Raw genomic sequence first — 19,912 nt, 5'->3', positions numbered from 1 at the left:
GCTTCTTTCTAGTTAACATATTTCTCCGGATGATCACACACGGGAGACGCCTGTCAATCCCATGCTGGTTCAGTGTCACCACCACACAGCCGGTTTTAGGCTAGGGCCCCACTTTGCGTTCTCCTACTTGCAACTTGCAGTTCTAAACGCACGTTTTGGGCTTAATTGATTTGACCAAAGTTGCCTTTTTCAGAACTTTAGCGCTGAAAACGCATGCGTATGTACCACGTTTTAGATGCGTTTTCAGCGCTTTTTACCTGCTTTTCCACCTGCGTTTTGATAGATGCGTTTTGAACATCATGACACTGCTAAATAAAGTTTAAATAGTCAAACTCAATGAAAAAATTGGAAAAAAAGAAACATCTATATTTTTGTGAAAAATAATGAAAATAGATTAATTTAATGAAATTATAGCGGTAATATGATATTTAATGGAAAAATAGCAATAATTTATTAAAATTCTTATTTTTAATTGTCGGACTATGTGTGTGTGTAAAGGGACATATGAAATCATTATTTTGAAGTCCAAAATGCATGTTTTCTGCACTGAAAAACCAGGTAAAATGCAGGAATTTGCTGGAATCTTGGTTTTTGCCATTTCTCATAGACTTCAATGTTAGCAAAACGCACCCAAAATGGCAAAAACATTTGACATGTTGCTTCTTTGAACGCATGTTTTTTGCCACAAAATATGCAAATTAAACGCAGCGTTTTAAAACGCAAAGTGGGATCTAGAAATCCCCATTTTCCATTGACTTTGCTGGAAAATCAAAACGCATGCCTTTTGGCATCTTTTGGCATGAAAAAGGTGCTTCTCAAAACGGACCTAAAAAGCACCAAAAACGCAGGTGGAAACACAAAGTGGGGCCCTAGCCTTATAGTTGTCAAGTCCATTAAGCAGCATAAGCCAGTTTTTTTTTTACTGTGTTTCTATGCAAGGGTCAATATGAAAATATGCAATAGCAATCTGCTAGGGAATCACAGATAGGGAGGAGAAGACCCAGTGTACAGTCCAGCCCCTGTGTACCGAAATCTAAATAATAGAAAACTTCAAATGCACATTAAACAAGAACAATAAAGTGAATTTCTTCATCCAAGGTCTCACGTTACTTTGCATTACTGCCGTGTCTCTATTGAACATTACAGAATTGTGCCGACAGGTTCTCTTTAAATGTACAGTGAGTATGAGTTTTCATAACAGAATCCAGAAAGAACATCTATATAACTCAATAACAAATTAGGGAATGTGGAGGTATAATATGGTCCCATGGGTTTCTATAGTCACCCCATTACTGATCCATACAACAGTGAGAATAAGACCTTGTGCAAGAGCACTGCTAGTCACTAAAAATTAGATTTGAAGAACAAAACTGTGGGGAAATCATTTACTGATTACATAAGTTGGTGGTTTGTGCTCATCCTGCTAGTAGGATCCCATGTATGTCTGTTTTAGAGATACAGTTGCATTCACATCTTCATTACAAGATGTCTTCTTAGATAACTACGCAAACAGTTCAGCTATAAGAATTCTGTTGAAGGCCATCATAACGGATCCTAGTTTCCTAAAGGCATATCCACCTACTTATACAGCCAATTGGAAGCATGGACTGTATAAAGGATGACCTGCCAAGCATCCTATTCAGGGAATAGAAATGGTGGTGTGACAGCCCCGGCAGAAGTTGTAATGCTGGGAACTCACACTCAAATGGTTGAACAGACCTGAACAACCTCACAGAAGATATCTCAAGGACATGTGGGTGCGGGTTATTTTTGATTTAAGGGTACTTTACACGCTGCGATATGGGTACCGATATCGCTAGCGAGCGTACCTGCCCCCGTCGGTTGTGCGTCACAGGCAAATCGCTAACCGTGGCGCACAACATCGTTAACACCCGTCACATGGACGTACCTTCCCTGCGATGTCGCTCTGGCCGGCGATCCGCCTCCTTTCTAAGGGGGCAGTTCGTGCAGCGTCACAGCGACGTCACACGGCAGCCGTCCAATAGCAGAGGAGGGGCGGAGATGAGCGGCCGGAACATCCCACCACCTCCTCCCATTGCCGGTGGACGGAGGTAAGGAGATGTTCGTCTCTCCCGCGGTGTCACACACAGCTATGTGTGGTGCCGCAGGACGAGGAACATCATTGTACCTGCAGCAGCGATATTAAGGAAAGGAGTGACGTGTCAACGAGCAACGATTTTTCACGTTTTTGCGCTCGTTAATCGTCGCTCATTTGTGTTACACGCTGCGATGTCGCTACCGGCGCCGGATGTGCGTCACTAACGACGTGACCCCGACGATATATCGTTAGCGATGTTGCAGCGTGTAAAGTACCCTTTAGGGTATTGAACACACTGAAGGTTTTCTACTATTGAACTGCATGTGAAAACTGCAGCGTATTCCAGTACCTGAAAAGCAGATGAGATTTTACAAAATCTGACCCACATAGTATGGAAAAAAACCTGCATTGTACACTGACTTATGTCGTAGAGGTGCATCAAGGCTTTCACCTTTTGCAATGGAAATTGTATAATCTGTGAGAAATATGCAGCATTTCTGCAATGAAGTCTGCAAAAACCCTGCATGATTTGGTGAAGTGTGGATTTTCTGCTGGAAAAAGTCTACCCCATATCAGGATGTGGAAATATGACGAAAATTCTAATAATTATTAGTGCCCTTGAAAGTGAATGCTCGATGCAATAATTCCCTGTTTATCGTAAACTGTTTGTCTGGCAGGATCTGAACAACCGCACAAACATTATTTTCATTCAACCACAGTGAACCGTAAATGTGACTTTTCTGGTTCTGCACGTATTGTACATGCCATATGGATGGGTGCAATAAAACGTGAATCAAACATATACCATACACTTGTAGGTCCTCAGTTTAAAGGGAACTTGTGACGATGAAAATACAGTCCAAAGTGCAAGCGTCTTGTTATAGAGCAGGGGGAACTGAGAAGGCTTAGACATAGTATTGTAGGGCGGCACGGCGGCTCAGTGGTTAGCACTGCAGACTTGCAGCACTGGGGTCCTGGATTCGAATCCCCCCAAGGACAACATCTGCAAGGAGTTTGTATGTTCTCCCTGTGCTTGCGTGGGTTTTCTCCAGTTTCCTCCCACACTCCAAAGACATACAAATAGGGAATTTAGATTGTGAGCCTCCAGATGTATGTGAAGCACTGCAGAATATGTTAGCGCTATATAATATAAAATAATAATATTATATAAAAATAAAGATTTTTTATTTATTTAGGAAAAGTTTCAGAATAACCTGTGATTTATTAATGTAATCCTCTGCTCTTTCTTGGATTTTTGGTCCAGAGGGTGGTCCTATCAGTGACTGAGAGCTTTCTTTGTATAAGAGTGCATACTCAGATTGCTGTCAGTCACTGATAGGACCAAAATCACAGAAAGAAAAGTGGAATAAATTAAAAAAACACAGATTATACTGAGTAATTTCTCACAAATCTATATATCAGTCTACTCAGCTCCTCATGATCTATAACATGGTGCCTGCAGATTATACTGCATTATCATGGTGAGAGGTTCATTTTAAAGGGAACCCTATTGGAGATTTGTGCTGCCAAACGACAGACAACATAAATTAAAGACTAGCTGTATTATTATCAGCACTATATGTTTTACTCTGAAATGTGACAGTCTTTGATTCTAGATCAGCAGTGGTGATGAGCGAGCACTACCGTGCTTGGTACTCGTAGAGAGCAGTTGGATGTTCGGATGGGCGTGACTCGAGGACCCAAATATAGTGAAAGTCAATGGGAAACAAGCGTTTTTCCGGACGATTTCCTGGAAAAATGCTTGAGTCCTCCATTGACTTCCATTATACTTGGGTATTCGAGTCTCGACTATCCGAGAGTCCGATTACTCGTTAAAGGGAACCTGTCACCACTTTTTTGCCCTATAAGCTGCGGCCACCACCAGTGGGCTCTTATATACAGCATTCTGACATGCTATAAATAAAAGCCTAGACTACTGTGTAGAACATAAAAAACACTTTATAATACTCATCTAAATGGTCGCTGCGGTGTATGTGGCTCAAATGGGCGTCTTCATCCTCCGGTGCCGGCGCCTCCTCTTTCGGCCATCTCATACTCCATCTTGTGAAGCCTCGGTGCATGACGCGTCTATGTCATACACACTCGCCGGTCCTGCGCATGCGCACTACAATACTTTGATCAACCATGCTCAGGGCAGATCAAAGTGCGCCTGCTCAGGACCTCAATGCCAGTGAGTGTGGATGACATCGGACACGTTATGCACCACGGCTTCAGAAGATGGAGGACAAAGATGGCCGAAAGAGAAGGCGCTGGCACCGGAGGATGAAGACGCCCATTTGACCCATATCCATCGCAGTGACCGGTTTAGGTGAGTATTATAAAGTGATTTTTACACGCTACACAGCGGCCTGGGCTCTTATATACAGCATGTTAGAATGCTGTATATAAGAGCCCACTGGTGGTTGCCGCAGCTGATAGGGCAAAAAGTGGTGACAGGTTCCCTTTAAGAATACTGAACACCCGAGCATGGTAGTACTCGCTCATCACTAAAATTCAACATCATGAGTCCCCTATCAGGTTCCCTTTCACATTTATTTAATAAATAAATGTAAATATATTATATAGACATGCATAAATCACAATCCACAATAAAGAATAAAGTGACCAAATAAGTAATTAATTATAAACAACTGATCAAAAATGGGACCAGTAAATAGGGGTCATATTGAGTCTGATTTGATACCAAAGTAATTGGATATAATCAGAGGATTTTAAGATAATTAATCAGATGTTTTTAAAAAATAATCCAAATGGGAAAAAGGCTGTGAAGAACATTTAACACACTAGTGGATTCTTAGCACTTAGCCAAGCGTGTCGAAAAACTTTCACACTGTTATGATTAATTGCTTTGCTTATGGGATACAGTTAACAAGAAATTAACACACGGTGATGCAAATTTAGTGGGTTTTTTTAGAAAAAAATGTTACGTCGACGTACAGCTTACGTCATCCGTTCCTTATAGCTTATTTATAAGGACTCATAAAAATTCCTTTAATGTTACCCCCACCTCACTCCTATTCCCGTATGTCAATACAATATATTAAACATTGTCAAGAGCGTTATCAAATACAAATAGTGTGGTTTCCATGTTATGTTGTCTGCCGGTGCCCTACGCAGTTCAGGACATGACTCAGTGCTGCACCTGTTGGGGTTTATGTCACAGTGACAGCACCGGCGCGCTCGGAGAAGACACTTCTCAGCTATCCCTGCACTCTGCTTGTAAAGGAGAAGGACGCCTCACAGTGTAAGACGAGGCAATAAAACAAGCCGGACTAACCATTTGCATACATTTCTCGTTATACTGTAATCAGTGATTATTGAGTGTAACGCACTGCAGTGCTGATAACGCATTCACGATGTGTCAAGCAGATGGTGATCCTATCAAAACGACTGTCCTGGATGGCTACAAACAGCTTCTGTGCTAATGGAAGACTGCAGCTTGTATTGGGATCTCCCAAAATCATTCACAAATATATGTGTAAATGTCTCCCCTAGCTGGAGATACGGCAGGTAATATTCTAGACTTTCTGTCAGTACCCTATTGACTTAGGGGCACTTTGCACACTACGACATCGCAAGCCAATTGCTGCGATGCCGAGCGCGATAGTCCCCGCCCCCGTCGCAGCTGCGATATCATGGTGATAGCTGCCGTAGCAAACATTATCACTACGGCAGCTTCACATGCACATACCTGCCCTGCGACGTCACTCTGGTCGGCGAACCGCCTCCTTCCTAAGGGGGCGGGTCGTGCGGCGTCACAGCGACGTCACACGGCAGGCGGCCAATAGAAGCAGAGGGGCGGAGATGAGCGGGACGTAAACATCCCGCCCACCTCCTTCCTTTCTCATTGCAGCTGGGACACAGGTAAGAGATGTTCCTCGCTCCTGTGGCTTCAGACACAGCGATGTGTGCTGCCACAGGATCGAGGAACAACATTGTAACATCGGTCCTTCCGAAATTATGGAAATGACCGACGCTACACCGATCATACGATTTTGATGCTTTTGCGCTCGTTAATCGTATCAAAAACGATTTACACACTCCGATATCGACAGCGACGCCGGATGTGCGTCACTTTCGATTTGACCCCACCGACATCGCACCTGCAATGTCGTAGTGTCCAAAGTACCCCTTAGGCTGAGTTCACGTGCCCAGTAATCATCCGTTAGAACAGATTCGTTGCCAAAAAAGTGCTGCAAACACAACTTATTTGTATGTTTTGAAGAAAGTTAATTTTGCAAGATCCGTTTTTTAACTTTGGAGTTTATGGAAAATAGATCCATCAACTGATTGCTATTTATCTTCCAATTGAAACTGATCCAGTAAGGGTACTTTCACACCTGCGTTGTTTGGCACCCGTCGCAATCCACCGCTTTGGGAAACAGCGCAATCCATTAATGGATGTGCGCTGTTTCCCATAGACTTGTATTGACGACGCATTGCGACTGATGGTCCTGCGTTGTATCCGCCGGCCAATGCTGCGTTGCATCCGCCGGGCGGAAAGATCGCAGCATGTAGCATTTTTCTGCGCTTCCCAGATAATGGAAGCCTATGGTGGCGGAATCCGTCATTTGACAGATTCCTGTGATGGATCCGCCTTTAAACAACCGAGCATGCTCAGTTGAGTAAATTCCTGTTAAAAAAAGCTACAGCGGATTACGTTGTTTTGCAGGATCCGTCGTATCAGTTGTGCCACTATATGCAACGCATCCGTTACATCCGTCACACAACGCAATGCTACGGATGCCCCACAACGCAAGTGTGAAACTAGCCTAAGAAAGAACGGATCCTTTACAAATACAAGATAAACCGATGGATAAACAGCGATCAGTAATGGATGCATTTTCCCTAGACTCCCATGTTAAAAAAAACGGATCCTGCATAAATCAATTTTTTCAAAACGGAGAAAATGGTTGTGTTTGCACAACGTTTTATCAACTAATCTGTTCTAAAGGATGAATACTGGACATGTGACATTAGCTTGATACAGATTTACACTAAATTATATTTAATGGGGTTATCCTACTTTTTCTAATAGCAGAAATGTTATAAAATGGTAACAAAGATAAGAGAATATAACCATTACTCACTCTTTAATTTCCTGCCTCTCTAGTGCTGTTGTTTCAGTGGTCCCCAGTCTTATTCACTACTCAGGACCCCTTCACATGACCACTGCAGCCAATCACTGGCATCAGGTGGCTCGTGCCATACATACGGGCATTACCATTGAGGCCAGTAATTGACTGCAGTGGTCACATGCATATAGGACACATGATCACCTGGGAATGGAGGGACCACAAGAGTGGTGGGTATTTATCTAGTGAGTATTGTTTTTTTTTTCCATCATTTCATAACTTTTTTCTTAATACCCCTTTAGGCTATGTTCACACATAATGAAAATGCTGTTTTTTATTCTGATTCTTATTGGTGCATTTTTTGCAGGTGTCTGCACCATACGCAATCTTTACAGATTTTTTATGTTTTTGCAGCATTATTTGCTGTGTTTTCGTCTGTATTGGATGAGTTTTTGGTGCAGAATTAAATGTATTTTTAAAGGGAACCTGTCAACTTATATGGGGTTAATCTGCAGGTTACTAGCGTTCTCATGCCGCCAGACTGAGAGCCACGCTGCCGGGAGGAAATTGACTTTATTCTAGTTACTGCTCTGTGTGTAGTGAGTGGCGGCTGTGACTATGCCCTGACACTGACTGACAGCCGGCTTAACAGTGCATCAGTCCATAGCTAGCTGTCAGTCAGTGCCGGTGGTTACAGCCGCCACTCACTATGCACGGAGTGGTGACTGGGGCTGCACCTCTATGACTTGAAAGCCAGAGGCTGCAGGAGGAACAAAGTTAATTTCCTCCTGGTAGCCAGGCTTTCAGTTCGGTGATGTCACAACGCTATTAACCTGCAGATTAACCCCATATCTGCAGGTTAATAGTTAGGGATGATCAAATACTTCGATTATTCGGCTTCGTGAATATTTTCCAAATACCTCTCCGCTATTCGATGCACAATGTAAGTCTATGGGAAGCCCGAATAGTTCTGAATAGTTGTTATTCGGGTTTCCCATAGATTTACATTGCGCATCGAATATTCGCGAATAGCAGCAAGGTATTCGTAAAATATTCGCAAAGCCGAATAAGAGAAGTATTCGAACATCCCTATTAATAGTGCTTCCTTTACACTACATGACAGGTTTCCTTTAAGGACAGAAAAGCTTTACAGCTGCACTTTGTACATGGATTTTTCAAGAGCCCCATATAGTGAATGTAAATATGTACACCCCATTTACCCCTTCCAGGTTGGATCAGTTATACATTATAAAGTACATACTCATTCACTTCCAGTCTTGTATCAAACCCACAGGTATAAATACAGATATTTCCATGACTTGAGCCAAATTACAAACTCAGCTCCGCTACGTCTGTACCTCAGCTATAGACGTCCTAGTGTAGTCTAATACCATCGCAAGCTATTAATACACCTTTATATCGAGAAATACAAATATTAAAGTAAGAAATCAATATAAAAAGACAAACCAGGTAGAAATATAGTACAATGACCTTTAATGAGAGCAACATACAATACTGTACGGCTTGGAAATGTGCAAAGAGCTGGTCTAATGGTGGCCCTGCATGCTGTGAGGTGGACATATAAGAACCCATCCCCCACAGAACTGCGACATAGGGTTCTTCAGGTGACTTACTATGGGAAAGCCCCTTCCTATATACGAGAAGGAGCAGTAATTGATTAACCTGGCATGTTTTCAGCCAGGAGACAGAAAAATCTTCCTTCTCTCGAAAGACCAGGTACGTGGTCATGCAAGGAAAGAAGAATCACTTTACTGCCTATGGACTTCATTACTTACTACTTAAAGGTTTTAGCGATGCCCAATTAAATCAATAGTGGAGTTAAACTGGATAGGAAGAATGAAGAATTGCTTAGTGACAATCTTCTGGCCAGAAACCTGTCTGTACCAGCAGGGCTGCTTCAGATAATTGATTAACTTGCCGTGCAGTACTTAGCTGTACACAAGGCAGCACGAAACATCTGTTCTCCTCTATCCAACCGCCTTGTAATAAGATGATGTGGCCAGTATTCCGCCATAGCCATGGCTTCTTAACCTCATGGTCACTAGGTCTCAGTTCTGTAGGAGACGGGTTCTTCACATCGACTTTGGACTTTAGTTCTAAAATTAACTGAACTCAACCTAACCTTTAACCCCTTCATACACCGGACAAATTCTTCACGTAAAGGTCAAGCACTTAGTTATATCCCCTACAGCTAGCCACAGATGTAACGATTTTTCATAAGCTATGAGATTAGTGAAAACTATTCTTCTTGCGGAGACTGTCACACCATTCCCTCATGTCAGTGTTGAGGAGACTTTAAGCCGTAATGCTCCTCTAAATTCTAGGTTTTTTTTATGGTTTATAGTTTTTTTTATGTTTTATTGTGATGATAATTTGGAAATCTGATGACAATTGAATGGATTCCCAATGGATGAGAAAAAGTGTGCACAAAATAGTTATTATAACCTATACAGGACATTGGGATGTTGGAAACCCATTCTTTTAGAGAAAAATATGACTAGTAATGTTCTAATTTCTATGGTTTATTGTGATGTTAATGTGGAAATCTGATGACAATTGAATGGATTCCCAATGGATGAGAAAAAGTGTGCACAAAATAGTTATTATTACCTATACAGGACATTGGGATGTTGGAAACCCATTCTTTTAGAGAAAAATATGACTAGTAATGTTCTAAATTCTATGGTTTATTGTGATGTTAATGTGGAAATCTGATGAGAAGTGAACAGATTTCCCAATGGATGAGAAAAAGTGTGCACAAAATAGTTATTATTATTATTACATATATGGGACATTGAGATGTTAGAAACCCATTCTTTTAGAGAAAAATATGACTAGTAATGCTCTAAATTCTAGATTTTTATGGTTTATTGTGACATTAATTTGGAAATCTGATGAGAAGGGAACATATATCCAATGGATGAGCAAAAGTTTGCACAAAATGGTTATAATTATACCCCATACAGGACATTGGGATGTTGGAAACCCATTATTTTAGAGAAAATATGGCAATAAGTTTCCTCTAAATTCTAGTTTTTTTATGGTTGTATAGTGAGATTAATTTGGAATATGATGAGAAAGGAACAGATTTCCCATGGATGAGAAAAAGTGTGCACAAAATAGTTATAATTATTCCCTATACAGGACATGGGGATGTTGGAAACCAATTCTTTAAGCGAAAAATATAACAATAACAAAGCCTTCTAAAGTCTTAGTTTTTTATGGTTTATAATTACATTAATTTGGAATTTTGAGAAGAAGAGAACAGATTTCCCATGGATGAGAAAAAGTGTTCACAAAATACTTACTATTAATATTATTATTATCTATACAGGACATTGGGATGTCGGAAAACCCCATTTTTATAGAAAAATATGACTAGCAATGTTCTAAATTCTAGTTTTTATATGGTTTATTGTGATGGTAATTTGGAAATCTGATGAGAAGGAAACAGATTCCCAATGGATGAGCTAAAGTGTGCACAAACTGGTTATGATTATTATCTATACAGGACATTGGGATGTTGGAAACCCATTTTTGGGAGAAAAATATGACTAAAAATGTTATAAATTCTAGTTTTTATATGGTTTATTGTGATGTAATTTGGAGATCTGATGAGAAGGAAACAGATTCCCAATGGATGAGAAAAAGTGTGCATAAAATGGATATGATTATTACCTATACAGGACATTAGGATATTGGAAACCCATTTTTGGGAGAAAAATATGACTAAAAATGTTCTAAATTCTAGATTTTTTATGGTTTATTGTGATGGTAATTTGGAAATCTGATGAGAAGGAAACAGATTCCCAATGGATGAGAAAAAGAGTGCATAAAATGGTTGTAATTATTACTATACAGGACATTGGGATGTTGGAAACCCATTTTTTAGAGAGAAATCATTACATCTGTGGCTATATTGTTCGTGTGCCACCTGTATAAGTGACACCTATCGGTTAAAGACCAACGAACTGTCAGCTCTTCACCGGTTTGTCCTAGTAAACACCCATGTTGGAACATCTCTTATTATACTGCGCTGTTCCTCTTTTATCCCTACTAGTCATTTAGGAATAGTTACCAGGGGGTGTGTCGCTACATACTCTGACACTGCCCAATCAGTGCTCACTGTGTAGAGACACACCCTATTGACATAAACATGTTACCACCTAGTTGTCAATTATTAGATATTTCCAGTAGGAATTACTGGGCAATGGCACAAGCCAGACTTTTCTTTAAGGTTCCCAACTTGTTATTTCGTAGGGAATACGAGTGTTTACTGAATACAGACACATGAGGAGCCATGACGGTGTCTTTACTAACTGAAGAGCCCATAGATGAGGAGGTTAAAGAATTTTCGGCTCTAGAAATGACAGTCTCACAAAATTCCTACTATTTTGTTTGTTGTCCCAGACATCTGGAATCGACATCCACCATGTTAACCCAGGCACTGCTGGACAGACCAGCCATTCCCGCAGTGCAGTGTTAATTTTGTAACCACAAATTAAAAAAAAAATTATAACAACAACATAACATAAAAAACAATATTAACAACATAAAACATTTTTCTTTTTTTTTTCAGATCCTTGAGGTAGATTCTTCGAGCTCCGCCAAACTACATAAGACAGTAACACAGTAAAGCGCCTTAATGCTTAGTGAATGTCCTCTTACCTTAAATTAAGAAGAAGTGAAACTATACAGAAATAAACACTTGCCTAATAAAATGTATACATCCTGCGAGTCATGGGCACCGCCCAAATATAAAGATATAACTTTAATATAAAGACCTCTGTTTCCTTCTTGTCAATACAATAAAAAATATCTCTCAGACCCTTGTATTGCAAACGATCCAGTTTGTTGTGATTGATCCTATAACAGGCAATCGTCGTGAGGGTTGTGATTCTTGCTCTGAGGATCTATATGGTATTCTAGCATAGTACCTTCACAGTTCAATAGGGATTCGTTGGGAGACTTGTCCTCCTTGAAGGACGCTTCGCTAGTCCTGTCTTTGCCTTGCTGAGCAGCATCTGTTTCTTCATTGTACACACTGTTCCCATTGCTCTGGGGGTATCCATTGGTGTAGAGCTTGGTGCTGGACTTCTTCATACACAGCAGCTCCTGAAAGGCATATCTGAAGTCTGGACTTCTGCAGTAGATGAGTGGATTGAAGGCCGAGTTGACATAGCCCACCCAGTTCAAGAAGGTGTAAACCTCATCACTGACCGCGTCCTTGTAAATCACCTGGACTATGTTGACTATGAAGAAAGGGAGCCAACACAAGGTAAAAGTGCCCATAATAATGCCCAGTGTCTTCAGTGCTTTGTGCTCCTTCAAGCAAAACTTGGAAGTCCTCCTGCTAACAACTTTGCCATTGGCATCTTGTTGGTTGTGAAACCTTCCTTCGCATTTGTCAATCTTCTTCAGCTGTTTCTTGGCCTCCTGAAAGACCCTGAAGTAGACAAATATCATAACCACCAGGGGTAGGTAGAAGGAGATGATAGAGGAGGAGATGGCATAAGCAGGGTTGGTGTAGAAGTAACAGCAGGTGTCCAATTTGTAGCAAGCCAATGCTTTGGGGTCTTCAGTCCTATACCAGTGCATGTTAATGGGGAGAAAGGAGGTGAGGATGGACACAACCCAAACCAAGAGGATCACAATCCTGGCTTTGCACTTGGTCAACAGGCTTTGATACCTGAATGGAGAAGTGATGGCAAAGTATCTGTCCACGGCAATCACGCACAGTGTCTCAATGCTGGCGGTCACACACAGGATGTCCACGGATGTGAAGAACTCACAGGACACGTTCCCAAACTCCCAGGTGCCCCTAAGGATGACACTGGCCCCCAGGGGCACCACGATCAGGCCCATCACCAGGTCCGCACAGGCCAAGGACATGATGAAGTAGTTGGTGACTGTCTGGAGTCTCTGGAACTTGGCAATAGCCAAGATCACCAGGATATTCCCAAATACAATGACCGAGACGATCAGGGCCATCACGGCGCCCAAGCCAATCATCCACAGGTCTGACAGCCCGCCCTGCCTGCCGGAGGGGTCCCCGCCATCGGTAACGTTACTCAGCGTTGTGTTAAAAGTAAGGTTGAACAAATCCATAACGCTGCACAACTTTTCTCAGCAGAAGTCACTCGTGTCCCCCAGCGCTGGAGAGGCTGTCTTCCTGCATGTAGGAGCCCGTGCTGCAGTCACCCGTTGGGCAGTTGCCGTTGCCCGGTGTCGGTCATCTGCTCCAGCGGTGACAGTAGGTGACAGTTGCCGCTTTCTGGCTCCAGCACAGCTGACAGGCACCGCGAGTTCTGAAGTGTGCGCCCTGCCCGGTGCTTTTATTAACACCCTGCCGTGACGTCATGACAGTGCAGCCAATCCCAGGAGAGGATGAGCGTCTCTCTGTCCGTACAAGTCGTGTGTATTCCGCGCTCTTCACTCGCTGCCTGTCACTAGCGGCTGCCCTCACTCACACTCCACTCACACGTGTGCTCAGCCACACTGCTGGGTCCGGCCTGGAGGCGCGCTGTTTCCGTGACCGCCTGTCCTGAGTGTCAGCCACAGCTTTCACTAGTGACACGGGCAAAGGCATCCGTCAGGGCATTGTCACCAACCACATATCCTATATGTGCACATATACGCACACCTGTCTACATACAGCACATTGTCACCAGCCACATATCCTATATGTGCACATATACACACACCTGTCTACATACAGTACATTGTCACCAACCACATATCCTATATGTGCACATATACACACACCTGTCTACATACAGCACATTGTCACCAGCCACCTATTCTATATGTGCATATATACACACACCTGTCTACATACAGCACATTGTCACCAGCCACATATCCTATATGTGCACATATACACACACCTGTCTACATACAGCACATTGTCACCAGCCACATATCCTATATGTGCACATATACACACACCTGTCTACATACAGTACATTGTCACCAACCACATATCCTATATGTGCACATATACACACACCTGTCTACATACAGCACATTGTCACCAGCCACCTATTCTATATGTGCATATATACACACACCTGTCTACATACAGCACATTGTCACCAGCCACATATCCTATATGTGCACATATACACACACCTGTCTACATACAGCACATTGTCACCAGCCACATATCCTATATGTGCACATATACACACACCTGTCTACATACAGTACATTGTCACCAGCCACATATCCTATATGTGCACATATACACACACCTGTCTACATACAGCACATTGTCACCAGCCACCTATTCCTATATGTGCATATATACACACACCTGTCTACATACAGTACATTGTCTCCAGCCACCTATTCCTATATGTGCATATATACACACACCTGTCTACATACAGTACATTGTCACCAGCCACCTATTCCTATATGTGCATATATACACACACCTGTCTACATACAGCACATTGTCACCAGCCACATATCCTATATGTGCACATATACACACACCTGTCTACATACAGCACATTGTCACCAGCCACATATCCTATATGTGCACATATACACACACCTGTCTACATACAGTACATTGTCACCAGCCACATATCCTATATGTGCACATATACACACACCTGTCTACATACAGCACATTGTCACCAGCCACCTATTCCTATATGTGCATATATACACACACCTGTCTACATACAGTACATTGTCTCCAGCCACCTATTCCTATATGTGCATATATACACACACCTGTCTACATACAGTACATTGTCACCAGCCACATATCCTATATGTGCACATATACACACACCTGTCTACATACAGTACATTGTCACCAGCCACATATCCTATATGTGCACATATACACACACCTGTCTACATACAGCACATTGTCACCAGCCACATATCCTATATGTGCACATATACACACACCTGTCTACATACAGCACATTGTCACCAGCCACATATCCTATATGTGCACATATACACACACCTGTCTACATACAGTACATTGTCACCAGCCACATATCCTATATGTGCACATATACACACACCTGTCTACATACAGCACATTGTCACCAGCCACCTATTCCTATATGTGCATATATACACACACCTGTCTACATACAGTACATTGTCTCCAGCCACCTATTCCTATATGTGCATATATACACACACCTGTCTACATACAGTACATTGTCTCCAGCCACCTATTCCTATATGTGCATATATACACACACCTGTCTACATACAGTACATTGTCTCCAGCCACCTATTCTATATGTGCATATATACGCACACCTGTCTACATACAGTACATTGTCTTCAGCCACCTATTCTATATGTGCATATATACGCACACCTGTCTACATACAGTACATTGTCTCCAGCCACCTATTCTATATGTGCATATATACACACACCTGTCTACATACAGTACATTGTCTCCAGCCACCTATTCCTATATGTGCATATATACACACACCTGTCTACATACAGTACATTGTCTTCAGCCACCTATTCTATATGTGCATATATACGCACACCTGTCTACATACAGTACATTGTCTCCAGCCACCTATTCTATATGTGCATATATACACACACCTGTCTACATACAGTACATTGTCTCCAGCCACCTATTCCTATATGTGCATATATACACACACCTGTCTACATACAGTACATTGTCTCCAGCCACATATCCTATATGTGCATATATACACACACACACCTGTCTACATACAGTACATTGTCTCCAGCCACCTATTCCTATATGTGCATATATATACACACACCTGTCTACATACAGTACATTGTCTCCAGCCACATATCCTATATGTGCATATATACGCACACCTGTCTACATACAGTACATTGTCTCCAGCCACCTATTCTATATGTGCATATTATACACACACCTGTCTACATACAGTACATTGTCTCCAGCCACCTATTCTATATGTGCATATATACACACACCTGTCTACATACAGTACATTGTCTCCAGCCACCTATTCCTATATGTGCATATATACACACACCTGTCTACATACAGTACATTGTCTCCAGCCACCTATTCCTATATGTGCATATATATACACACACCTGTCTACATACAGTACATTGTCTCCAGCCACATATCCTATATGTGCATATATACGCACACCTGTCTACATACAGTACATTGTCTCCAGCCACCTATTCTATATGTGCATATATACGCACACCTGTCTACATACAGTACATTGTCTCCAGCCACCTATTCTATATGTGCATATATACGCACACCTGTCTACATACAGCACATTGTCACCAGCCACATATCCTATATGTGCACATATACACACACCTGTCTACATACAGTACATTGTCTCCAGCCACCTATTCCTATATGTGCATATATACACACACCTGTCTACATACAGTACATTGTCTCCAGCCACCTATTCTATATGTGCATATATACGCACACCTGTCTACATACAGTACATTGTCTTCAGCCACCTATTCTATATGTGCATATATACGCACACCTGTCTACATACAGTACATTGTCTCCAGCCACCTATTCTATATGTGCATATATACACACACCTGTCTACATACAGTACATTGTCTCCAGCCACCTATTCCTATATGTGCATATATACACACACCCTGTCTACATACAGTACATTGTCTCCAGCCACATATCCTATATGTGCATATATACACACACACACCTGTCTACATACAGTACATTGTCTCCAGCCACCTATTCCTATATGTGCATATATATACACACACCTGTCTACATACAGTACATTGTCTCCAGCCACATATCCTATATGTGCATATATACGCACACCTGTCTACATACAGTACATTGTCTCCAGCCACCTATTCTATATGTGCATATATACACACACCTGTCTACATACAGTACATTGTCTCCAGCCACCTATTCTATATGTGCATATATACACACACCTGTCTACATACAGTACATTGTCTCCAGCCACCTATTCCTATATGTGCATATATACACACACCTGTCTACATACAGTACATTGTCTCCAGCCACCTATTCCTATATGTGCATATATATACACACACCTGTCTACATACAGTACATTGTCTCCAGCCACATATCCTATATGTGCATATATACGCACACCTGTCTACATACAGTACATTGTCTCCAGCCACCTATTCTATATGTGCATATATACGCACACCTGTCTACATACAGTACATTGTCTCCAGCCACCTATTCTATATGTGCATATATACGCACACCTGTCTACATACAGTACATTGTCTCCAACCACATATCCTATATGTGCATATATACACACACCTGTCTACATACAGTACATTGTCTCCAGCCACCTATTCTATATGTGCATATATACACACACCTGTCTACATACAGTACATTGTCACCAGCCACCTATTCTATATGTGCATATACACACACACCTGTCTACATACAGCACATTGTCTCCAGCCACATATTCTATATGTGCATATATACACACACCTGTCTACATACAGTACATTGTCACCAGCCACCTATTCTATATGTGCATATATACACACACACACACCTGTCTACATACAGTACATTGTCTCCAGCCACCTATTCCTATATGTGCATATATACACACATACCTGTCTACATACAGCACATTGTCTCCAGCCACCTATTCCTATACCTGGATATATATATATATATATATATATATATATATACACACATACCTGTCTACATACAGTACATTGTCTCCAACCACATATCCTATATGTGCATATATACACACATACCTGTCTACATACAGTACATTGTCTCCAGCCACCTATTCCTATACCTGCATATATATATACACATACCTGTCTACATACAGCACATTGTCTCCAGCCACCTATTCCTATACCTGCATATATATATCTACACACATACCTGTCTACATACAGTACATTGTCTCCAACCACATATCCTATATGTGCATATATACACACATACCTGTCTACATACAGTACATTGTCTCCAGCCACCTATTCCTATACCTGCATATATATATCTACACACATACCTGTCTACATACAGTACATTGTCTCCAACCACATATCCTATATGTGCATATATACACACATACCTGTCTACATACAGTACATTGTCTCCAGCCACCTATTCCTATATGTGCATATATACACACATACCTGTCTACATACAGTACATTGTCTCCAGCCACCTATATATATAGACATTATATATATCTATATATATAATTGCCTTATTCTGTCTGTCTGTCTATCTGTCTGTCTGTCTGTCTGTCATGCTCCGAAATTGTGTCCTTACGGTGACACAAAGCTGATTGGCCGCTGGGCTCGCCATGGCCCCGCCCCCCCACGGATTGGCCTCTCGCCCCGGCTCTCTGCAGGCCCCGCCCCCTCACGCAATGCACGCTCGCTCTGGCCCAACTGACACAGAGCTCCGATTCCCAGGTGAGTACACACACATCAGATCACACTCACTCTCACACTCACTCTCACACACACCTCACACATCACAACATGCTGGGATATCGCTTGCTTCTACACCGGCTCCGTCAGGAACCCAGCAGCGCCAGACATAACCTTGCGATGCTGGGATCTTGACGGAGGCCGTGAAAGCTGGTAACCATTATACCCATCGGGTAACTAAGGTCCCTTAGTTACCCGATGTGTATCATAGTTACCAGCGTACACCGGCTCACACTCACTCTCACACACACATCACACACACATCACATCGCATCCACACATCAAGGTCCTGCAGCGGCGGAACATACACACACGCACACACACACATAACAGCACACACACACACATACACACATCAGATCACACTCACCCTCACACACACATCACATCGCATCCACACACTCACAACATCCTGGGATATCACTTGCTTCTCGGCGGCGATACTGTGCTGTGAGCTTCCAGGACCTGACGGAGGATCACATGGCCAGAAGCATGTGATATCTCCGGATGTTGTGAGTATCAGCGCGTATGTGCGATTTCGTCAGTGTCTGTGTGTGTGAGTGTATGCGATCGGGTGTGTGTGAGTGTATGCGATCGGGTGTGTGTGAGTGTATGCGATCGGGTGTGTGGGTGAGTGTATGCGATCGGTTGTGTGGGTGAGTGTATGCGATCGGTTGTGTGGGTGAGTGTATGCGATCGGGTGTGTGTGAGTGTCGGCAGAGGAGCACGGCGTGCTGGAGGAGGCTGGGAGCAGAGAGGCTGATCTTGGGGAAGGCTGGGAGGGGGAGGCTGATGCTAGGGGAGACTGGGAGGGGAAGGCTGATGCTGAAGGAGGCTGGGAGGAGAGAGGCTTATCCTGGGGAAGGCTGGGAGAGGGAGGCTGATGCTGGGGGAGGCTGGAAGGAGAGAGGGTGATGCTGGGGGAGGCTGGAAGGAGAGAGGCTGATGCTGGGGGAGGCTGATGCTGGGGGAGGCTGGGAAGACGGAGGCTGGGAGGAGAGAGGCTGATGCTGGGGGAGGCTGGAAGGAGAGAGGCTGATGCTGGGGGAGGCTGATGCTGGGGGAGGCTAGAAGGAGAGAGGCTGATGCTGGGGGAGGCTGATGCTGGGGGAGGCTGGGAGGAGAGAGGCTGATGCTGGGGAAGGCTGGGAGGAGAGAAGCTGATGCTGGGGAAGGCTGGGAGGAGAGAGGCTGATGCTGGGGACAGAGAGGAGAGGCTGATGCTGGGAGG

The 19,912-nt window shown here is 42.8% G+C and overlaps 1 protein-coding gene across 1 annotated transcript; it reads right to left on the bottom strand.

Annotated features, from left to right (window-relative positions):
* Nucleotides 1-8,648: 8,648 nt before the first annotated feature.
* Nucleotides 8,649-13,471, bottom strand: ADRB2 (adrenoceptor beta 2). Its single transcript, XM_075344626.1, has one exon. The coding sequence runs from the start codon at nt 13,282-13,284 to the stop codon at nt 12,043-12,045; it is 1,242 nt and encodes a 413-aa protein (XP_075200741.1). The 5' UTR covers nt 13,285-13,471; the 3' UTR covers nt 8,649-12,042.
* Between the last annotated feature and the right edge of the window lie 6,441 nt (nt 13,472-19,912).

The sequence above is a fragment of the Anomaloglossus baeobatrachus genome, chromosome 4 (assembly GCF_048569485.1).
Source record: "Anomaloglossus baeobatrachus isolate aAnoBae1 chromosome 4, aAnoBae1.hap1, whole genome shotgun sequence".
Lineage (NCBI taxonomy): Eukaryota > Metazoa > Chordata > Amphibia > Anura > Aromobatidae > Anomaloglossus > Anomaloglossus baeobatrachus.
The sequence above is the reverse complement of the archived record's forward strand: the minus strand, read 5'-3'. Positions and strand labels throughout refer to the sequence as shown.